Source organism: Giraffa tippelskirchi, chromosome 10, assembly GCF_054371585.1.
Source record: "Giraffa tippelskirchi isolate mGirTip1 chromosome 10, T2T-mGirTip1v1.2.pri, whole genome shotgun sequence".
Taxonomy (NCBI): domain Eukaryota; kingdom Metazoa; phylum Chordata; class Mammalia; order Artiodactyla; family Giraffidae; genus Giraffa; species Giraffa tippelskirchi.
Genome location: NC_137284.1, coordinates 23,835,693 through 23,860,696, shown reverse-complemented (window position 1 = coordinate 23,860,696; position 25,004 = coordinate 23,835,693). Strand labels below are relative to the sequence as shown.

At 36.8% G+C, this 25,004-nt stretch overlaps 1 protein-coding gene across 4 annotated transcripts in view; it reads right to left on the bottom strand.

Annotated features, from left to right (window-relative positions):
• The window catches only part of PRMT3 (protein arginine methyltransferase 3), a 125,163-nt gene that overhangs the window by 31,758 nt on the left and 68,401 nt on the right, over positions 1 to 25,004 (bottom strand). For all 4 annotated transcript variants that reach the window (XM_081533746.1, XM_081533745.1, XM_081533747.1 and 1 more), the window contains 2 exons: positions 13,524 to 13,711; positions 11,482 to 11,568 (listed from right to left, as the gene is read on the bottom strand). In XM_081533746.1, coding sequence (XP_081389872.1) covers positions 11,482 to 11,568; positions 13,524 to 13,711 — 275 coding nt within the window. The remainder of the gene's footprint in view (positions 1 to 11,481; positions 11,569 to 13,523; positions 13,712 to 25,004) is intronic.

Genomic DNA, 25,004 nt, shown 5'->3' with positions numbered 1-25,004 from the left:
ATTTTTCCAATTCTTGACTCATCTTTCCACAAGGACTGATCTTTCCCTATGAATACCTACATACATATATATGTCTAGAAACATTGGATGTTTTAGGATTTTTTGAAGACCTGGATGCCAATATTAATGATAGCTTCTGCCAGAACGTAAGTCAAAGGGAATTTGAACTGAGAAAATCACTTAGAGGTCATTACTCCAGGGATAACTGCCTGAATCAGAGAGGAAAATACCTGGTCAAACTCATTTATTAACACAACGTAACAATGCTAATTGGTGGCCTCTGAGATAAGTCTGGGGAGAACTCCCCTGACATCTCTAATCAAGAGTTCACTAACACTGATTATTTCATTTTCATGCTTATTGCTGTGCTGAAGACAATATTTTAGTCCTGCTGAGTGTGATTATTTCTCTCATAAATTTATTCTGACCCTGGGCACAGCTGACTTCAAGCATGATGCTATACCTATCTAGAATTAAATTGTGATTGTAATGTAGGTTAAGATTTTAACATTCCACTCTAATTGTATTTCAGAAAAACTGATGTTCGAATCCTTTACTCAACTTCAGGGTTCCTCATTTTGTGGACTTCTGCACTCTGTCTGCGTAAGTTAAACAATGGTTTAATATTGCAGATGATTCCTCCCACTATTCTACTCAATGAACGTGAAAGACTTTAATAGGATGCTTTTTCTCTTATTTCAAGGGATTCAAAGTTAATATGAAGTGTGAAAGATATCTTTTTAAAATTAAGCTTTTATTAATGATATGTTTCCAAGGACAGAGAATAGAAGTAGGTAAGAAGGCAACTAAACATAGAGAATCGGTTTAAGAAATCTAGATTTTTAAAGGTTAAAACTCTCAGGGGTCCAGTTTCCCTCTGTGGCTGGGAAGATTGAAAACTAAGAGAGGATTAAGTGGAAATGTTTAAAATTTTGTAGACAATGCATAGGGTACATGAAATCTAAAAAAATGAAAACTAACTAGGATCCCTTCAAATAAGAGACAAAGCATCCTATTACAGTAGAGTCATATATTATATAATGGGTAAGTCACATAATGGAAAAATCTTAAGATAATCAAAATCACTCAGGAAAATCCCTTAAGGTTTTGCACTGGAGAGTGAAATATGAACCATTCTTCAATATATTCAAGACAACCAGTTCTCCTGGCAATGGCAAAAATCACCATTTCTTTGGATGGAATCCAGATGAAGTAGATGGCTTTCAGGGTGTCATGCTGTATTAAAAATACAATACTCCCCACTTACTTGCAATTTTTCTTTCTTTGGTTCTCTGTTACCCAGGAAAGTACTGAATGAAAATTTCCAGAAAGAAGCAGTAAGTTTTAAATTTCAAGACCTTCTGAATAGTGCAACAAAAACCTCACGCTTTCCTGCTCCATCTCGCTCAGCCTTACAATCATCCCTTTGTCCACAGTATCACTGCTATTTACCCTACCTACTCATTAATCACTTTAACAGACAACTCACTTATCAGATTGTTGAGTAAACCTTACTGTACTTAGTAATGGCCCTGAAGTGCCAAGAGTATGATGCAGACAGTTTGAACATTCTCTTATTATGTCTAGTTATAAATTAAAGTTTATCACAGGTATGCATACATAAGAAAAAACACAGTGTATATAAAAAGTATGATATGATCCTTGATTTTAGGCATGTCTTAGAATGTGTCCTGAGCATTAGGGTGACTACTGTAAGTACTTTGAGAGACAAAATCACATGCAATCCAACAAGATACTCATACTACTGATATACTTGCAAGCTGAACATAACTGAAGAAAGAACATATGTGTTTCCCACCTCAGGCTCATTCTAGGGCACGTATTCATTACGTAAAATGGAGGGCAGTATCGTCTGCACTAATTAGATCATTAATTTTTCTCATGGACTCCTTTTCTTATGCTTGAATAGTTAATTTGGATTAAGTTCTATTTGCACATGATGCTACTCCATTGGATTTGATCATTAAAAAGAAAACAAAAAAAACTTCTAGAGCCTATTAACCTTGAGAAGTACCACAGGTTAGAAAATGCACCCTAGTTCAAGAGCAATTTGTGTAATTTTATGATTGCTTTTGCTTCCACTATCATATATCATATCTGGATGGAATATGTCACAAGTCTGACTTGGTAGAATCATGGAAGAGTATCCTAATTTTCAACTGGAAATCACCACTTGGATATCTCAGAGGCATTTCAAATTCAACACACCAATAAATGAGCTTCTTATCCTTAGCTCTAAACCTGTTCTTCCAGGTTTCTTTGTCTTACAAAATAGTATCATCATTCTTCAAACACTAAAAGTAAGAAACAGTAGAGACACCACTGTGACTTCTTTCCTTCATCCCTCCCTATCTAATCCATTTTACCTTCTAGATAGCTCTCAAACACATCCACTTTTCTCCATCTCCACTAAAGCTATCTTTAGGTAAGTCACTGCCATTTCTTGCCTGAGGTACTGTGACAGAGGACCCATCAGTTCAGTCACTCAGTCATGTCCGACTCTTTGCGGCCCCAGGGACTGCAGCACGCCAGGCTTCCCTGTCCATCACCGACTCCTGGAGCCTACTCAAACTCATGTCCATCACATCAGTGATGCCATCCAACCATCTCGTCCCCTTCTCCTCCTGCCTTCAATCTTTCCCAGCAGCAGGGTCTTTCCCAAAGAATTCTTTGCATCAGGTGGCCAAAGTATTGGAGCTTCAGCTTCAGTCGTTCCAATGAATATTTACGAGTGATTTCCTTTAGGACTGACTTGTGTGATCTCCTTGCAGTCCAAGGGACTCCCAAGAGTTTTCTCCAATGCCACAATTCAAAAGCATCAATTCTTCAGCGCTCAGCTTTCTTTATGGTCCAACGTGAGTTTGAGCAAGCTACAGGAGTTGGTGATGGACAGGGAAGCCTGGTGTGCTGCAGTCCATGGGGTCACAAAGAGTCAAACACGTCTGAGCGATTGAACTGAAATGAACGATTAAGTCCTCCCACAAAATGTAACTGTTATTATGATGTTTAGCACTATATTAATTTAGCTTTTTATGAAAATTTAAAGACAAAAGCTTTTCTATATTTGGCTTTCTCCCCTTTTTCATGAATGTTCTACTCATGAAATTCATCCATGTCATAGTGTACAGTCAAGATCACCTTTTTCTCCCCACTGATGTATATTACTTCATAAATATACTGCACCATTTATCCATTCCACTACCGATGAATGTCTGGCTTACTCCTAGTCTAGGTATGCAGAAACAATGCTGCAATAGACATTCTTGTATAGGTCTTTTTGGTGAACATATGAAAAAATCTCTAAGTGTGAAAATGTGAAGCACGGTGTAAGCACGTGTTTAGCCTTGGTAGCTATAGCAGACAGCTGAGTTTTACAGAAACAATGTGGGATAGCACCTTTGCCTCATCACTCTTAGAATATTGTGTTTCTTAGAATATTGTTGTTAGTATGATTCTTTAAAAAGATCGGACTATGAAAAAACTTCAAACATATCCACGATTGTAGAACCTGAGCACCTATCACCTATATACAACAGTGACCAATACTTGGCACATTTGCTTCATATATGCTCCCTCTGCTTCCCCCTTTTTCGCTCAACTATCTTGAAGCAAATGCCTGACATGTCATTTCTCCCCTACCTACTTGTTTACATCTCTAAAAAATATGAACATTTCCTTATATAACTACAATAACTTTACCACACATAAGTAAATTCTCAATAATTCCTTGGCATCATCTAATATCCACAAAGTGAACTTTAATGTCTATCTCCCCCATCAATGCCTCATGAAGAGAAGAGCTGCTTGTTCTGGCTTATTACTATACTCTCAATGCCTTGTAGCTCTTAACACATCCTTCTACTCAAAAAACAGTTCATGGAAATAAAGAGATTTAAGTATTCTCAACAACATCTAAGCCTAACTCCAAAGGTTCACAGAGAGAGCAGGAAGTTCAGGACCAGGCTCTAGACTGTATGGTCATTCATTCAAGTAGAAACCTAAAACCGACTGTAGAGGTGGAATCTGACAATTAGAAATGCTCTCCCTCTAAGACATAAAATTTACTTAATGAAGCCTGTTAAAATATATAGCAGATGTCCCATTAAAATCTATGATGCAAGTTCAAGACAAATCTTACTATTTTGAAGCAGTACAGATGTGTTTTAATAATTAGTTTCTTTAGCTGATTAGCTCTGCTGGGTCAAAATTAGGTCAATTTATACCCAAAAGTACTAAGAACTGATTCAATACCAAGGAATGAGTTTAAAATTAGTAGGCTTCAACTGTCAGGGATTTTTCAAAAGCTTTAAAAGAAGACTTAAAGAACACAATCGCAAAGAAATGGGCTCATTTTGATGTTTCTTTTTAAGCCATTAGAAAAATTTAAAGCTGAATTAAAACATAAAATGAAAACAAGGAGTACCATGAGTACTCCTTGAGAATCATGAAAGTTTGAATGGCAAACATTTTAAAGTTTCTTTTAGTAACATCTGTATTAGCCTTAAAAAACTGTTACTCAAGACCTGTTCTAAGTATCAGTGCCTCTTAAATATGTTTCTACCGTTTATCAAGTATATCATACTTTTTTAAAATAGAAAAAAAAAAGAATTGAGAGGTAACACATAATTCAGTTTCAGTTAACTTTTTTTCATAAAATTCTACTTTTCTTAACTTAAAATCCTAAATACCCTAACTTTTAAAAAAAAATTTTTTACTCTTCCTAACTTAAAAAAAAAATGTTAAATATGCAGACCCAGATTTATCGTCCAGATTTTAAAGATTCATCTTTAAAAACCCAGGGTTTTAAAACAAAGCTTTCAGGGACTTCTCTTTCCAGTTTGCAAAAGACCCTCTCCTCACTCTGATATAGCTACTACAACAAAACACTGGGTAAATGAAACAACTATATTTTTTAATCATCAAAGAGCTTTGGATACGAATAAGTAAAAGTAAGAGCGATTAGCACTTCCTAGTCAAGCAAACAGTTGCTTTCACCTAAGAGCATCTATCCAATGCAGGGGCTAAGGGTGGGCAAAGAAGCAAAAATGTCATGGCACAGGAACCTTGCTGGGACAAGGAAAAACCAACCAATTTTTAATGGCCAAGTCTGGGGTAGTATGGCGCACTGGATTCTGGAGAATTCTCAAAGGCTTGGCTAGTTCTCTCTGCAAGCTAAGAAATCTGATGAAGCTGGTGCTTATACTAGAAAGTAGGAAGAGAGAAGTTTTCTGGTGGTGTTTTTAGGTCTCAAAGCCAAAATCATCTGCAATTACACAGTTCACCGGCACCATTAGCATGGTCTTGCTATTCAGCTCTCTTGTTATTCCACGAACTCTTGCCCAGGAAGATGAGGTAGCTGGTTTCAGGTACCTCAAGAAAATCTATGTATATGAACAATAACCCTGTTTCCAACTAACCCTGAGAGTAAAATACCCTCTTCTCAAACAGAAGGCTCAACCACACTGTTAACTCTTCAAAACTCAAGCTGAAACCCAACCATTATACTGTGTCTATGGTCAACCAAAAAAAAAGCACAATGTGAGAGTTGTGAGTTATCTTATTTGGGGCAAAATGAGGACTAAAGCCCAGGAGACAGCATCTTGAGACAGCTCTGAGGAACTGCTTTGAAGAGATGGGGTGGGGGGAGTTAGTATACATGTCATTTTGGTGAAGCAGGATACGTGCAGTCAAGGACACATTTGGGCAGAGGGTTGCTGCTAGTCACGATAAAGCTGTTGCTAGTCATGAGGAACAGATGTCTCCTTCAATGATTTTAGTGCTTTTCTAGATAAGAGGGATGCAAGAAACTGGTCTCATAAAATCTTACCAAAATATCTATCTGTAGGCCCCTGTTTTTCCCAGAGCACAGAGGGCGTCATTCCCCTCTGAACTCTTTTATAGAGTGTTGAAGGTCAGAGACTGCAGTGGCTAGTGACCTCGCAGAGGCAGAAGGCAATTGACAATTTTTAACTGGCATTATCAACTCTCACTAAGGTCATGAACCATGCCAAACCCAGATCAGAACCTTTCCTCTCCTCTCTAATCCCTTGCTCTGAAATGAGAGACCCTTCAAAAATCAGATCTCCTAAACCTAACAAATCCTGATTTTGTTTTCCTCCCTAACGTCAGCTTTATTTTGATGGTCTTTCCATGAAGTTGGAAAGAGGGAGACATCTAATTTTATGCTCAAGACCAAGTAAATTAACTGCAGTGGAATCTAGATACAATCAAGCTCAACTTCAGATTAGATAAAAGGGATCAGGCCCTCAGAGTAGCTACCAGACAGAGGTAAGTGGAGGTCCTTCTAAGTGAAAATATTAGATAAGTCTGTACTATCTTTTAATTTGGGTTGGCCAAAAAGTTTGTTCAGATTTTTCTATGTGATCTTATGAAAACACCCGAACAAACTTTTTGGCTAACCCAATACAATGATTAGCATAAAACACAAAGTTATGAAAAATGAGAAGAAGTAGGAAAACCTGAGCCACAGTCAAAAGAAAAAAGCAATAGAAGTAGAATTGCAGGCAGCTCATAGAATCAGTTAGATGAGGAAACAGTGCAAACAGTGTCAGACTTTATTTTTTGGGGCTCCAAAAACACTGCTGATGGTGACTGCAGCCATGAAATTAAAAGACGCTTACTCCTTGGAAGGAAGGTTATGGCCAACCTAGATAGCATATTGAAAAGCAGAGACATTACTTTGCCAACAAAAGTCCATCTAGTCAAGGCTATGGTTTTTCCAGTGGTCATGTATGGATGTGAGAGTTGGACGGTGAAGAAAGCTGAGCACCGCAGAATTGATGCTTTTGAACTGTGGTGTTGGAGAAGACTCTTGAGAGTCCCTTGGACTGCAAGGAGATCCAATCAATCCATCCTAAAGGAGATCAATCCTGGGTGTTCACTGGAAGGACTGATGTTGAAGCTGAAACTCCAATACTTTGGACACCTCATGCAAAGAGTTGACTCACTGGAAAAGACCCTAATGCTGGGTAGGATTGGGGGCAGGAGGAGAAGGGGACGACAGAGGATGAGATGGTTGGATGGCATCACCGACTCGATGGACATGGGTTTGGGTAGACTCTGGGAGTTGGCAATGGACAGAGAGGTCTGGCGTGTTGCAATTCATGGGGTCGCAGAGAGTCGGAAACGACTGAGCGACTGAACTGAACTGAACTAAGCCATTAAGATAAAAAAGTTAACCAAAGTGGTTAGAAAGATGAACTATAACTCAAAAAATCAAAATAAGAATGCTAGAACTAAAAATCATGATATTTAAAATGAAAATATTTATTGGTGACCTTAGCAATAGAAAGAATACAGATAAAGAAAAGACTAGTAAAAAAAAATAAATAAAAAAAATAAAAAAATAAAAAAATAAAAGACTAGTGAATTAAAAACTAGGTGAACAGAAATTATCCCAAAGTGAAGTTATTACATGGCTACTATACCTCAGCTTTTCTGTCAGTCTTTTCATCCTTGGAAACAGAATAGACTTCCTTGTTTAAAATACAAATCTTTTTTCTTTTTTTTTTTGAGGGGGCAATGTTTATCATTCTTTGTCATGAAATCTTGGCTATAAAATCTGATTACCAACTATAATTTTTCCACCAGAAAAATACCTCACTTCTGTGCTCCTAAACTCAGACCACCCTATTCATATCTCTATATTCCTATCTTTATTATTCATACTAAAATGTAGTCAGTCAGTACCTGCCTCCTCTCACTTAAGTGCCTTTTCAGGATACAGGATAGGATTTTTGGTTGTTGTTATCTGTGACCAAACATTTCAAACAAGTATCTGGCACATGGTCAGCATTTAATATTTGTTTAACAAACTGAAATATCTGTTGATATGAAATTGTACATTGTTATAAAGATTTTGAAACTTACATTAAAAACTAAATAGCTCTCAAATGCCACTGAACTCATGCACTTTGATAAAATCCAAAATAAAGGTTATTAAATCCAAATATTTTAAAAGTATGATTTTTAAAATTTAATCCATTGTTTTATGTTTAACAACTGCAGTAAAAAAAAAAATGGGTAGAAAAATATTCTTTTTTAAATGAGGTTTAAAATCATATTAAGAAAAGTTTATACAAACTGAACATTATTCTAGGGCATGCTAATATAGAGGGAGAAAAAAAGAAAACATAATGCTAAAATTAAGATATAAAAATGACTGCTTTAAGGATGATGTATTAAACCAAAAATCTTTACATGTTAAAGACACTATGTATGTGAGCATGTAATCTGATAAAACCAGCTTAAATATTTTCATTTTTTAGGTAAAAACAACTCATTTTTATATGAAAGGAACTAAGAGAAGTCATTTAATGTATATCAAGGATTACGAAAAAGGATGCTTGTCTGTATCTTTATGGAGCTTATTTAGATAGATATCAATATAAATGCTGCTGGAATACAGAGTAAGAGAACATTACACAATTATATAAATGGCATTAAAAAACAAACCTTAACTCACAAGATAAAACACACTGGTTCTAAATTATATAGACTTAAATCATTTGCTTTTGAACACCTATGAATGTTCCATGAAAATAATGGACTTTATTGTTCACTTACTGCAAGGTTAGATAGGCTGATACGATAGCTAAGAAGTCAGTTGCTAACTAAAGCTACATACCTCATCATAAGCCAAAGTGATTTGACCTTAATTGTGGATAATACCTTATGATACAGTAAAAAATGCTCAGAAAACTGCTGTGTATGTGCCACCAGCATTCATTGGAAAATTATCCTTCAATCATTACAGACAACCAAGACCTAAATCAAATCCCTTACAATTATACAGTGAAAGTGACAAATAGATTCAAGGGATTAGATCTGATAGACAGAGTGACTGTAGAACTATAGACAGAGGTTCGTGACATTGTACAGGAGGCAGTGATCAAGACCATCTAAAGAAAAAATGCAAAAAGACAAAATGGTTGTTTGAGGAGGCCTTACAAATAACTGAGAAAAGAAGAGAAGCTAAAGGCAAAAGAGAAAAGGAAAGATATATCCATTTGAATGCAGAGTTCCAAAGAATAGTAAGGAGAGATAAGAAAGCCTTCTTCAGTGATCATTGCAAAGAAATAAAGGAAAACAATAGAATGGGAAAATCTAGAGATCCCTTCAAGAAAATTAGAGATTCCAAGGGAACATATCATGCAAAGATGGGCACAATAAAGGACAGAAATGGTATGGAACTAATAGAAGCAGAAGATATTAAGAAGAGGTGGCAAGAATATACAAAAGAACTATACAAAAAAAGAACTTCACAACCCAGATAATCACGATGGTGTGATCACTCACCTAGAGGCAGACATCCTGGAATGCAAAGTCAAGTGGGACTTAGGAAGCATTACTACAAAGCTAATGGAGGTGATGGAATTCCAGTTGAGCTATTTCAAATCCTGAAAGATGATGCTGTGAAACTGCTGCACTCAATATGCCAGCAAATTTGGAAAACTCAGCAGTGGCCACAGGACTGGAAAAGGTCAGTTTTCACTCCAGTCCCAAAGAAACGCAATGCCAAAGAATGCTCAAACTACCGCACAATTGCACTCATCTCACATGCTAGCAAAGTAAAGCTCAAGATCCTCCAAGCCAGGCTTCAACAGTATGTGAACCGTGAACTTCCAGATGTTCAAGCTGGTTTTAGAAAAGGCAGAGGAACCAGAGATCAAATTGCCAATATCCGCTGGATCATCGAAAAAGCAAGAGAGTTCCAAAAAAACATCTATTTCTGCTTTATTGACTATGCCAAAGCCTTTGAATGTGTGGATCACAATAAACTGTGGAAAATTCTGAAAGAGATGGGAATACCAGACCATCTGACCTGTCTCTTGAGAAACCTGTATGCAGGTCAGGAAGCAACAGTTAGAACTGGACATGGAACAACAGACTGGTTCCAAATAGGAAAAGGAGTACGTCAAGGCTGTATATTGTCACCCTGCTTATTTAACTTATATGCAGAGTACATCATGAGAAACACTAGGCTGGAAGAAACACAAGCTGGAATCAAGATTGCCGGGAGAAATATCAATAACCTCAGATATGCAGATGACACCACCCTTATGGCAGAAAGTGAAGAAGAACTAAAGAGCCTCTTGATGAAGGTGAAGGAGAGTGAAAAAGTTGGCTTAAAGCTCAACGTTCAGAAAACTAAGATCATGGCATCTGGTCCCATCACTCCATGGGAAATAGATGGGGAAACAGTGGAAACAGTGTCAGACTTTATTTTTTTGGGCTCCAGAATCACTGCTGATGGTGACTGCAGCCATGAAATTAAAAGACGCTTACTCCTTGGAAGGAAGGTTATGGCCAACCTAGACAGCATAATAAAAAAGTAGAGACATTACTTTGGCAACAAAGGTCCATCTAGTCAAAGCTATGGTTTTTCCAGTAGTCATGTATGGATGTTAGAGTTGGAAGGTGAAGAAAGCTGAGCGCTGAAGAATTGATGCTTTTGAACTGTGTTGTTGGAGAAGACTCTTGAGAGTCCCTTGGACTGCAAGGAGATCCAACCAGTCCATCCTAAAGGAGATCAGTCCTGGGTGTTCATTGGAAGAGCTGATGTTGAAGCTGAAACTCCAATACTTTGGCCACCTGATGCGAAGAGCTGACTCACTGGAAAAGACCCTAACACTGGGAAGGATTGGGGGCAGGAGCAGAAGGGGATGACAGAGGATGAGATGGTTGGATGGCATCACCGACTCGATGGACATGGATTTGGGCAGACTCCGGGAGTTGGTGATGGACAGGGAGGCCTGGCATGCTGCGATTCATGGGGTCACAAAAGAGTCAGACACGATTGAGTGACTGAACTGAATTGAACTGAACTGAATCTATATAACTAGTCTTCAACACAGAAAGAATAACCATTTTCTTAAAGCAGTTACTTAGTCTGTAGTACTTATTACCTAGGTAAGCTGAACAAAGTAACAAACTATGAAGTGGCAGAACCAAATGTGAATCTAGATTTGTCTGACTTTTCTAAAACACCTCCTTATTTCTATTACAGAGGGCTGAATCTTTCAAGACAGGGACACCATCAGTTTCTTCACTATTCTTCTCAGAGGAATATAAGATATTATACCAAATAATCATCTTATTTCCATCTAAATTGAGTGTTAACAGTCAGTGAGAGGAGCAGGCCATTTCATTTTTGTCTATGAAGATAAAGTTGAGTGCTCTCCATTAATTATATGATAAGTAACAGTCAGGAATTTATAAAGAAATATCACTATGTAAACATGGTTTCCTAATACTTTCTCTTCTCAACTTTCTGATGTCTACTGACTTATTAAAACAGATCTATTCAACAGACAGATTCGATAGACTGTCAAAGGCAATAGTCTTTTTCATTTATCACAAGCCTGGTAATTAATTCATTAGCCTGCCAATCAACCACACTACTAGAGAGATTTGTGAAACTAGAATGAAACAGCTTACCGTGCATAATGATGTCTCTATGATTTTTAGGGTAAAATCTGAAGAAAATTCCAAATCTGAGATAGATGTCGTATGACAATCTATATGCTATGCATTAAAAAAAGAGTAGAGGGAAGGATTTAGTAAAAACAATAAAAACAAAATCAGAAACACATAAATATTTTTTTTATGAAAAAAAAATTACTGTAAACCAATGCTTTGCAAACTTTAATCACCCACACCCCACTTTGGGGATTATTTCTAAACTTAAGGCTACTAGCACTAATATTTAATTACATCTTCTTTCAATCAAATTAGTATTTTTTACTTAGACTTGTTATAAGAATAATATATATCAAATCATGCCTCTGTTGTGCTAAAGTTTTTTCTAAAATAGATTAAAATACTCTCAAATAAAAAGTGTTTTCCTGTGTTTCAACTAAAATCATTTTGTAAACCACCAGTGGTATACATTCACAATAAATTATGTGTGGTAAGTCAATCTTTTTTGTAGGAAACGCCAACTTGAAAACATATGCTATTTAAAAGAACAAGGTGTTTTAGAATTCATCTTTGTAAATGCATTTGAAGTTTGTTAGATATTAGGAACAACCATAACAATTCCAACCAATGAACAAAATCAACTATGAAGATTCACTTCAGGGAAAAAAATGGCCAAATATCCTTACTTTCCTGTTCTGTCCTAGTTCAAAGCCTTCTCCATTTCACTATGGAGAGTAGATGGACTCGGGTACAGTAGTGTGAGCAAAGGATGCTGCACTGTGAAGGCTGTCATCAGCATCTGGCTGACCATGAATAGGTTATAACACAGTGAACACAATTCACACGACTACTTGAGGCATTACTCTATTTTAAACAGTGAGAAAATTTTAAAGAAGCTAAATTGTGGTTGCCTTTTATTTATAAAAGGATTGGGGAATACAGAACAGGCTACATTTACCTAAACAAACAAAAAGAGAAAGGATAGGTATACTTTTAAAACACCTTTGTTTATCAGTCCTAAATCTTCTATTTCAACTATTTTATTTACCCATAGCATTTTGGGGAATTAAGCCAAGAAATAACTAGAGAAATTACCACCACAACATGACCCTTCTCTTTCTGTTTTGTCTTAAGGTTGAGTTGGCTATAACCATACACCCTTCTCTGAGTGGAAGAATCCAAATATATCTTTTACACTCAGTGCACCAGGGCATTGAACAGTCCTATAGTCATTAACCATGCTATATCTTTTTTCTTAAAAGCTGAACGCAATTTTAATCAGCTTGTTCTTGTTGAGAAACTTTACATATTAATTTAAGACTTTATCCACTTAAGAAAATTAATGAACTTTTACTGATTATCTATTGAATACTTTGTGCCAAGAATAACTATTGATACTATGAAAGTAACAGTGTGACTAAAAAAAGACAATGTTCTGAATTTAACACTAATCAAGCTATATTTATTTAATTATACAACTGAAATAGATAAATTAAGGAGTCTTTCACAAAAACCAACAGTAGTATCACTAACTGCAAAATTATTCAAGCCATGCAAATTCTACATAGCAAAACTGTCAATAAAACTAGAGATTAACATGGTGAAGAATATAAAATTCAAATAGCAGGGTTTTAGTTTCATGGACATAGTCACTATAATTACTTAATCTGAAAAGGCTGGAAGAAATCTGAATGAGAAGTTAAACTGTGTGAAACGTACATGAATGAATAACCTGGCTGTAAATAAGAAACTTAGAACTAAGGGCAGGAGGTGGTGGTGACGCAGAAATGACAATACAACAGGACTTTCTGCCTTCACTAAGTCAATGATTCAAGCCTTCAGTGTAAGAAACTTCACTACATAAAGAGAAGTGATTCCAAACGGATGGCACAGTCAACTGGTAAATATTATGACATCAAGTTGCTTTAATTAAAATGAAGAGTGATTATAGTTTTGAAGACTCATACATAAAATCAACGTGTTAATTTGAAACACTAACTTCATAAATGAAAAATAAGAAAAACAGCCACATCGTTAAAGAAAATTAGTAAAGTACCCACCTTAACACTACAGGGGTCTGAAATAAGTGTCTTTGGATCTAAAATATCCACCACAGCCTCCGGAATGACCGCTTTCTTCATGCAGGACATGTTGAAGCCATAGACGTCATCCCAAAAAGCAATTCTATCAGCATGCTTATTCATATCACTTACTGCCACAAGGCTGATAGAGCAAATATCAGGGTAGACTGTAACAAATAAAACACCCAACAATTTAGTATTATCTCCCTTTATAACAAAATACAATCATTAAGGCTAAACAGAAATACCAAATCCAAAGTAGAGATTACTAGCAATTGATTACTAGCAGTGGAGGGTCGTAAGATTAACATAAGGATTTCAATGATGAGCTCCTATTCAAATCATTTTAAAAGGATGACACAATCTTGAAATAAGCATGTTTATTAATATTAAACATGATGACTGTAAAGAGGTACTAGATTTTTACTTAATATGTTCCTCTGAAACGTGTAAAGACAAGTCATTTCTAAAGATGTATGTGACATGTAAAGAAAATTATGGGACAGAATTTTATAGTTGTGCAGGAGACCAGTTCATATTACCCTCTCTTACTTATTATAAAAGGTAAGTATTTATGAACACTAAATATGTGCCAGTAAGTTACTCTAATTTACAGACTGTGGATACATGTCCCTACTCAAACTTACATTTATACAATTTTGACAAATAAACTGACAATTATTTGTGATGTAATAAATAACTAAGAAAGGGGAAGCATAAGGTACTAAGAGACCTACAGGAAAAAAAAAACAACCCAGCTAACTCTGGTTTGTTCATGGCAGGGGAACAAGGATATTATTACGATGAGAGCTGAAGAACAAGTAAGTTTGGGTGGTGGGGGAAGATATGTTCTAGGTAGGGTGGGCAGTGGGCATCTAAGGACATAGTACACTCCAACTTGAGAGGAAAAAGTAAGGAATACTAAGCTACAAAGGTAAGTAGAAACCAAAAAAAAAAATAAAGCCAGTGCTGAGAAAACCACATTAATAAACTGGACTTTATTCTGAGAATAAGGATAAGCCAGTGAAAAATTTTATATGAGGAAGTACCTGGTCAGATTTTGGTTTCAGAAAAGCCACCCGGAGTGCAATGTGGAGAATAAATGGTAGGAAGCAAGACTTAAGAAAGAGGCAAAGTAAGAGGCACTTGTAATAATTCAGCTGATCTGAAGTAGAGTGACAGCTGTGGGAATGGAAAGGAGGAGATACAGTCAAGGTAAGCTTAGGAGGCAGAACTTGTAAGACAGGCTGGCAATGAAAGTGAGAAACAGGGAAGAGTCAAGGATGACACGCTTTATACTTAGTGACTGGGCAAATTATGGTACTAACCAGGGCAACAGGGAATAAAATAAGGGCAGTCTCAAGAGGAATATGAGAGTTTAATGCTTAGACAAATAGGTAAAAATATCCAATTACCAGCTGATACACAACGTGGAATTCAAAAGAGGTGATCTGGATTCAATACCAAGAGGATAAGTGTTAAGAGAGGTAAGGGAATAGTGTGTTCAGAGGCTCTCTTCTTTTTTATTTAGTTTTGGCTGTGCTGGGTCTTCACTGCTGTGTGGGATTTTCTATAGTTTCGGAGAACGGGGGGGCTACTCTCTAGTTGTGGTGCGAGGGCTTCTCACTGAGGGGGCCTCTTTTGTTGTGGAGCACAGGCTCTAGAGCGCAGGCTCAGCCAGCTGTGGTGCACGGGCTTAGTAGCTCCACGGCATGTGCGATCTTCTCGGATAAGGGAATGAACCTGTGTCCTTTGCACTGCCAGATGGATTCTTTACCACTGAGCCACCAGGAAAGCTGTGAGAAACCCTCTTCTAGTAACAAGTAAAAGTCTTTATAACACAAAATTTTTAAAACAATATTGATGCTCTTTTTTTGGACTAATAATAAAATTAACTTTGTCCTTCAAATGTCAACATTTAGGGAATTTGCAAATTAAAATATAAAGTACACATTACTCTATCAACACACTGAAATCAAGTACATGTGTGCCAAAGGAACAAAAGAAATAATTTCACTATTATTAGCCTTCAGACTTAAACATGAGAGAAATAACCCTCCTTCCTCCAAACTTTCCACAGCTGTAGGAATTTTATTATTCAACGACAGCAGTACTAAATTATCCTCTAAATAAAGCCCACGATAAGATCTGTTGACAACAAAGCAACTGCTTCTTCCAAACCTAACATCTGAGACACCCAAGAAAAAAAACTTGGTGCTAGGATACTGATAAGAAGTTTCCCAAGTCTTGTCTAAAGCTGCAAGCGAGTCAGGTGTGATAGCTGCACTGGGCTGGAGTCGACTGCTGGGTAATCTGAATTACTTCTATTTTCCTCTTCCTCCACAAATGTGGTAAGCCTCTTGACTGTGTTTAAATTTCTGATTGATATAAATTCTTCGAAGGAAAAGATATGCTACTGCAAATGGTGATTCAGCAAGAGTTATCTGCTATAGGAAAGGTATGCATGTTTAGTTTCCTGAACCAGGTCCTTATGATGAGGAACACTGAAGAAGAAATAGAAGCAACTCTAAATATCTAGGTCAGGAAGATCCCCTGGAGAAGGAAATGCCATCCAACTCCAGTATTCTTGCCTGGAGAATCCCATGGACTGAGGAGACTGGTAGGCTACAGTCATGGGGTCGCAAGAGCTGGACACAACTTAGCAACTAAACCACCACCAAGTTTTTTATGTACACTTTGTCAGACTTAATATGACCATCATAGAAGCTTTCCAACATTATGTCCTGTAATTTCACCCTTAGAGAGGAACATAATAGATCAGGGGTCAGCAAACATTTTATATAAAATGACTGTATTAGGTTTTGTAGCCTATATGGTCTTTACTGAAACTATTCATCTCTGATGCTATGATGTAAAAGCCCCACAGATGATTATAAATACATGAGCATGGCTATTTTCTAATAAAACTTTATCTACAAAAATAAGCAGGACACTAGGTATCAGTTCAGTCCCTCAGTGGTATTCAACTCGTTGCGACCCCATGGACTGCAGCAAGCCAGGCTTCCCTGTTCATCATCACCAACTCCCGGAGCTTGCTCAAACTCATGTCCATTGAGTTGGTGATGCCATGCAACCATCTTATCCTCTGTCGTCCTCTTCTCCTGCCTTCAATCTTTCCCAGCAGCAGGGTCTTTTCAAATGAGTCAGTTCTTTGCATCAGGTGGCCAAAGTATTGGAGTTTCAGCTTCAGCATCAGTCCTTCCAATGAATATTCAGGACTGATTTCCTTTAGGATTAACTAGTTGGATCTCCTTGCAATCCAAGGGATTCTCAAGAGTCTTCTCTAACCCCACAGTTCAAAAGCATCAATTCTTTGGCACTCAGCATTCTTCATAGTCTGACTCTCATATCCATACATGACTACTGGAAACACCATAGCTTTGACTAGACGGACCTTTGTTGGCAAAGTAACATCTCTGCTTTTTAACATGCTGTCTAGGTTGGTCATAACTTTTCTTCCAAGGAGCAAGCGTCTTATGGATATTCCTAATAGAGATGAGGCAGTGTACATTCAAGCCATTTAACATGGTTCACAGAGTTCTTCTATTTTAGAATATTATTAAAAATCTTAGTGGACTTAAAATACCATCTAGCCTTTTGTAGAAATGTGTGAACTCAGGCACTGAATCAAGTAATATGATGTACTCATTAGTAATAGCATTAAGAAGTAAGGATAACTTTTCCACTGTTTTTATAAGGAAAAACTCAGTTACTAAAAATAATTAAAAAGCAATTCTGATATTAGAGAAATGCAATCACTACGAACAAAGCTAGTGGAAGTGATGGAATTCCAGCTAAGCTATTTCAAATCTTCAAAGATGATGCTGTGAAAGTGCTGCACTCGATATGCTAGCAAATATGGAAAACTCAGCAGTGGCCACAGGACTGGAAAAGGTCAGTTTTCATTCCAATCCCAAAGAAAGGCAATGCCAAAGAATGCTCAAACTATCACACCATTGCACTCATCTCACACGCTAGTAAAGTAATGCTTAAAATTCTCCAAGCCAGGCTTCAGCAATACATGAACCGTGAACTTCCAGATGTTCAAGCTGGTTTTAGAAAAGGCAGAGGAACCAGAGATCAAATTGCCACCATCCGTTGGATCATTGAAAAAGCACAAGAGTTCCATAAAAACATCTATTTCTGCTTTATTGACTATGCCAAAGCCTTTGACTGTGTGGATCACAATAAACTGTGGAAAATTCTTCAAGAGATGGGAATACCACATTACCTGACCTGCCTCTTGAGAAATCTGTATGCAGGTCAGGAAGCAACAGTTAGAACTGGACATGGAAAAACAGACTGGTTCCAAATAGGAAAAGGAGTACGTCAAGGCTGTATATTGTCACCCTGCTTATTTAACTTAAATGCAGAGTACATCATGAGAAACACTGGGCTGGAGGAAGCACAAGCTGGAATCAAGATTGCTGGGAGAAATATCAATAACCTCAGATATGCAGATGACACCACCCTTACGGCAGAAAGTGAAGAAGAACTAAAGAGTCTCTTGATGAAAGTGCAAGACAAGAGTGAAAAAGTTGGCTTAAAGCTCAACGTTCAGAAAACTAAGATCATGGCATCTGGTCCCATCACTTCATGGCAAATAAATGGGGAAACAGTGGAAACAGTGGCTGACTTTATCTTTCTGGGCTCCAAGATCACTGCAGATGGTGCTTGCAGCCATGAAATTAAAAGACGTTTACTCCTCGGAAGGAAAGTTATGGCCAACCTAGACAGCATATTGAAAAGCAGAGACATTACTTTGCCAACAAAGGTCCGTCTAGTCAAGGCTATGGTTTTTCCAGTAGTCATGCATGGATGTGAGAGTTGGACTACAAAGAAAGCTGAGCGCTGAAGAATTGATGCTTTTGAACTGTGGTGTTGAAGAAGATTCTTGAGAGTCCCTTGGACTGCAAGGAGATCCAACCAGTCCATCCTAAAGGAGATCAGTCCTGGGTGTTCATTGGAAGGACTGATGTTGAAGCTGAAACTCCAACACTTTGGCCACCTGATGCAAAGAGCTGACTCATTGGAAAAGACCCGGATGCTGGGAAAGATTGACGGCAGGAGGAGAAGGGGACGGCAGAGAATGAGATGGTTGGATGGCAGCAGCGACTCAATGGACATGGGTTTGGGCAGACTCTGGGAGTTGGTGATGGACAGGGAGGCCTGGTGTGCTGTAATTCATGGGGTCGCAAAGAGTCGGACACGACTGAGTGACTGAACTGAACTGAAATCAAAACTACAATGAGGTATCACCTCACACCAGTCAGAAAGACCACCATTAAAAATTCTACAAACAATAAATCCTGGAGAGGATGTGGAGAGAAGGGAACCCTCTTGCTATTGGTGGGAATATAAACTGATATAGTCACTATGGAGAAGAGTATGGAGATTCCTTAAACAACTAGGAGTCTAACTACCATATGACACAAAAATCCCACTACTGGGCATATACCCTGAGAAAACCATAATTGAAACAGATGCATGTACCCAAATGTTTGTGGCAGCACTTTTTACAATAGCCAGTACATGAAAGCAACCTAGATGTCCATCGACAGATGAATCTTACAGAAATCGTGGTGTGTGTGTGTGTGTATATAATGGACTATTACTCAACTATAAAAAAGAACACATTAGAGTCAGTCCTGATGAGGTGGTTGAACCTAGAGCCTATTATACAGAGTAATGTAAGTCAGAAAGACATTGTATATTAACGCATGCACATGGAATCTAGAAGGATGGTACTGATGAACCAATCTGCAGGGCAGTAACGGAGACGCAGACATAGAGAACAGACTTGTGGACACAGCTGGGGAAGGAGAGGGTGGGACGAATTGAGAGAACAGCATGGAAACATATATATTACCATATGTAAAATAGATAGCAAGTGGGAATTTGCTATGTGACACAGGGAGCTCAACTCGGTGCTCTGGGACAACCCAGAGGGGTGGGATGGAGAGGGAGATGGAAGGGGAGTTGAAGAGGGAGGGGACATATGTGTATCTGTGGCCGATTCATGTTGATGTATGGCAAAAACCAACACAATACTGTAAAGCAATTATCCTCCAATTAAAAAAAATTGTTAACACAATTAGCAGATTATAGGAAGTAAAAATAACATATTTTAACTGTTAAAAAACAATTTAAAAAAAACAAATAAATAAAAAACAATTTTAAAAATGTTAGTAATAAGAAGAAACAGACTAAAGAGGAATATGATTTAATTTTTTTCAAGCTATTTATTGACTATATTTCACAAAGATATAAAAATCATGGCCTCTGTATTTGTTAGAATTTAGAAATAAGTTTTTATCTTTTAGTTAGTAAGATCTATAAATATTTATGAAAGACTTGCTATCAATGCTATAGGTCAATTTGATTCTTTATCCACCTCCTCACAGCTGGCTAACATCTTGGGCCACCTGCCAGAATCCTGACTAAACCTTCACCTTCACGTTCTGACACATTTGTCATCTGATTTTTGTCAGATAGAAGCATAATTGAATAATTATTCCTTCTTGTAGGTGAAATTAACAAAGTGCTGATTGGACAAAAGCCTTCTCTTAGCAGACCATTTATAAATTCATGGCTTTGACATCTGTGTCCTTCTCGATTCACTGCCCAGAATTCATTTGTCACTAGATCAGCTCACATGGTCAACAGATAAAGATGGGAAATCCTTTATCCCTTAGAAATGCCTCACAAACTTTTGGACACTAAAGGATAAGACTGAGATGCATGAAGAAACAACTCCTAGTAAACACTAGCATCATTGTTTGTATATAAATAACCAGAGAAGGAAAAGGTTTATAACAAAAAGGAGATAATAAATAAGTCAAAACAGGCTGTTCTTTTCACAGTATATGAACCACATAGAGGAAAACTTCGGTGAAATAATTGCCAATGATAAAATGACTGTCATACATAAAGGAAAATAAACTACTAGGTAACTACGTCATCAAATAATTGCAAAGTTTTAAAAAATTAATTTCAATTTATATAATAAGATTATCTTAAAAATCAACTGTTTATTTGGAAATTGGAACATTTTCTCATCATCAACTTGTAATAAATACTGACTGGGCCCACACTAAAGCTTAGCTAGGCTAAATTGTTGCTGTAATATACACTGAAAAATTATACTAAAAAAAGGTAGAAAATGATAGTATTGCACTATCACTGAACAAAACCAAAATAATAAATGTGGGAAAAACGAATCTGAAGATGAGGAAGTACACAGTGAATTATGGAAATACTGAAGGACACCTCTAAGCATTATGACACAGAGTCAGTGACTGATTATACTGAGATAAGTTATGTAAAAGTCAAGCACTATACAAAAGGCAGGTGAAAATGCCTAAATTGATTGCAAACTTTTAGAATGTATAAACTTAACATGAATCTCATGTTTATCAGCTAAAATTCAAGAGTGGAATTAATGTTTATTGAGCAACTACTTTATGTCAAGCACCTCATTTAGACTTTTGACTGCTTCTATAAAGCTAGATTATAATCATTTTTCAGATAAGGACACTGAAGTACAGAGGAATAAAGTAACTTGCCCAAATTACTGTTCTTAATCAGCTAACTAGGTAACTAGTCATCTGATGAAGCAGGGATTTAATTCGAGGTCTAACTGCAAAATTTTGTGCTTTCCATTATTCATGATGCCACATTTTGTGCTTTTCAAACAGAGAAAAAGGAAAGAGGAACTCAACTGCCATAATGAGCACCTGTTGGAGAAGAATGAGGAAAGAGAAAAGCATTGAGAAAGATTAGAGATTAATAAAACTTCAGGGCAAAGTGAGGAAAATGGGAACGTTCTGCCTTACCCATTCCATCTGAGTAAAGGAATGAGGTGATAAAGCAAAAAGAGACACTAAAAAGGAGAGCAACTAAGCAGAAATGGAGGAGTGAGTACACTCTAGAGTTCAGCTTTCCACAGAACAGGAAACAGCGAGGGAAAGGCATTTGTAAACCTGTATTTCATAACAGAGGCAATTTCTTACTAGCATAGGCCAGGGTTCCAATGTATGTATCTGCCACTCTGTTCTGCTGCCCTCTTCTGAACTGTTGGTGAGATTTCCTGTTACGAGGCAGATGTCCTTTCTTCTACAGAAGCTGAAAACGAGAAAAAGTTGCTTTCCCTCCCTTGCGAGTTAGGCACGAGTCCATGACCGAGGCTCCACTAATTATACACACCTAAATCTCTGTCTACTTTTCAGAGGCAGCAATACCTACTACTGTGTACTGTTGCTGTTTACTTGCTAAGTCATGTCAGACTTTGCGATCCCATGCACAGTAGCCCTCCAGGCTCCTCTGTCCATGGAATTTCCCAGGCAAGAATACTGGAGTGGGCTGCCACTTCCTTCTCCAGGGGATCTTTCCGACCCTGGGATCCAACCTGAGTCTCCTGCTGGGCAGGCAGATTGTTTACCACTGAACCACCACAGAAGCCCACTACTGTGTACACCTTAAATAAATTCTAAAAACAGGACGATTCCTTGAGTTTTTGGTTCAAAAGTATCCGTAATTTTAATAAAAGGTCCCAGACATTGTGATGGTCTGTCAAGATTAGGAAATAATGACTTAGGAAATGGTTGTCTTAGTAACTCTGCTTTGCATAAACAAAGTTTGCAACTTGATAATCCTGATAATTTATAAATTAGAGAAGTGGTATACTATGAAGGACCTCATAAGGAAGCTGAGTTTTGTTTTGACTGTATGAGGGGGGGAAGAAAACTGATTTTCCTTGTAATGAAAGGCAATGAAAATAACATTCTTTTCCAATACCAGAGAAGATGACTCCTTTAAAGGGCCCCTACATTTTTATGCAACACTATAATTTTACAAAACTGTTACCAGTTCTGAGGAAGTTTCAAAGCAACAAATCATTTCTTTGTGCTCCAACAGTATCAATTAGTCCAATTCTGGAGGATGCCAACTCTGATTATGACTAAAAGTGGAGTCTGCTAGGCTTCTACAGAGGAATTTCCTCTTTTCCCTTTTATAATGAGAATATATTTCATGGGGAGATTCTCAGAAACAAACAACTTACGTATGCCATTCTCAACCAAACTTTCAGATTGTTCATGTATTTTATATACATCAACCTTTTCAGTAGCTATGAAGATGGGCATGATTTTGCTCCTTAGTGCTAAGCCCTATTTTTATGATTAATTATATATTTTGCCCCAATTCCCTTTTGTTAGGTATCAATATCATAATTGTTTTTTCTTATTTGCTTGAGTATCTTTTTTTGTCCTGACTTTTCTATGTAATTTTGTTTTAGGTGTACCATAGAATCAGGTTTTCTCTTGTGTTCCAACCTAAAATTCTCTTTCAATTAGTTTAGATCATTTACATTATTGATATGAAAATTTTTCTTGTTCCTATCATTTTATGTTACTCTGTATCTGCAGTTTTTGTTTTATTTTGTTTTTTAAGTAGCTCAACTGCACGATCTTTTTCCTTTTTTCTTAAGTATTAATTCTTTTATTTATGAAGCCTGCCTTTTTTGTTCTAATACCTAACTTTATAATTAAAACCTTACAGAATATCTTCTGTTTGTCTCTTTTTAATAGTATTTACTAATCTCCTATCACGAGCAATGGTAAAGTTAGTGTATTTCTTCTTCCCCTTTCCTTTCCTCTTCTTAATCACCCAATTATTTTTTAGTTATAGAGAGATATATTGATAATACTAACAAAAATTACAGAAGTGGGCATAAAGTTAGTACACAGCTTTATTTTTCAAAATAGCTAGAAATCAAATTATATCATGATTCATTTGACCTGACGGAGGTAATACTGCTTCATTTTTTTTTTTTTTAAGTCAATTCTACTGAGGTAAAGTTTACATGCAGTAAAACTCACTCTCTTTGCCCTTTTTGGTGTATAATCCTATGTGTTTTGATAAATACACCAGTTATACAATCACCACCACAATCAAGACACAGATAGGATTGATGACCACAAGCCTCACCATTCAATTTTAATCAACAGTATCATTCTAATATTACCTTTGTAGTGCTAAATGTACTTATAATGCTATTATTTGAGTTGTCAATTTTAAACGACATAAACAGCCAACCCTCAAATTATGAAATAATGAATTCCATAAATTCCTATTAAAGATAAGCCCGTGAAGGTATCTTGACACTTTTAGTGTATAAAACATTTATATCTATGCTTCAATCCTAAAATATACATTGGTTTTCAACTTAATTCCTTGTAAAAATATGCAATGGTCATGATCTAATATTTTCCTGGTTTTCCTTCTGATTTTTTGGTTGGTTGAATGTAAAAACACTACATTTCTGATATACAATTGGTAATCTAATAATAAGCAGAAAGTAGTAAACTCACTTTCAGTAACTTTACAAAACTTAAAAAAAATTCATTTATTTTTTTTATTTGGCCTCACCACATGGCACACAGAATCTTAGTTCCCCAACCGAGGACTGAACACGGGCATATAGCAGTAGGCACATCGCATCCTAACCACTGGACTGCCAGGGAATCCCCACGGAACTTCACTTTTATTAGTGATAACAGCAGAAAATGAGCACCTCTAAAGTACTGTGGAATTACTTGGTGATTAGGAGAGTGAATACTTAAGTTATTGGCTGACTATGTTTTATAAAGGCCATGCCATTATATATAAAATGAGACATAAATTGAACTAAGATTCCTGTAAAAATAAATTGTGGTCCCTTCATTCTTATATAGTCTTCAATAGTCTGTTTCTCATAATTCAGTTATTCTTTCTTAAATCTTTACACTACTAATTGCTTAGTAAATCTTTCATTAAGAAAAACGTAAAACTTTTGTTTGCAACAAAAGAATGAGCATCTAGATGACTGACGATATTCATCGAAGCATGCTCAAATACACAAAATAGGCTAAACCACTTCATGTTACCCTTTTCTGTCTTTTCCTACTTTGTTGACAAGTAACATTCAATAGCACCACTGATGCAGTTAAATGCTGACCTCTCTTTAATACACCCCTAGAAAATCTGAGTGCTAAAAGCAGCTATATAAAAATATGGAAAGAAACAGACTTATGTGTCTCTACTTTATCCCTACAATGATGGAAAATAGCTCTGCCACTGTTTCAGCTATAACCTCTTTATTCACATGGCTTTAAGTTCTTAATGAATTTCATCGAGAATTCAATTTAAATCTATTAAGCTGCAGTCAGTCCTTCAGTAAGATCAATGAACACCACTCAGGGAGGTGTGGAAACAGTTTTCTGAATCTTCCCTGAAACAACTTCAAGGCAAGAATAAGAATCAAAAAAATTCCCTTTAGTAAAGATACAACAAGGGACAGTGAATAGAACATGAATAGTCGAGTCTGGCAGATCTGTGTTTAGAAAAACAAGTTCAAGGCTTGGATATTTAAATGTACCATCCAGGACATCTATGTTTCTA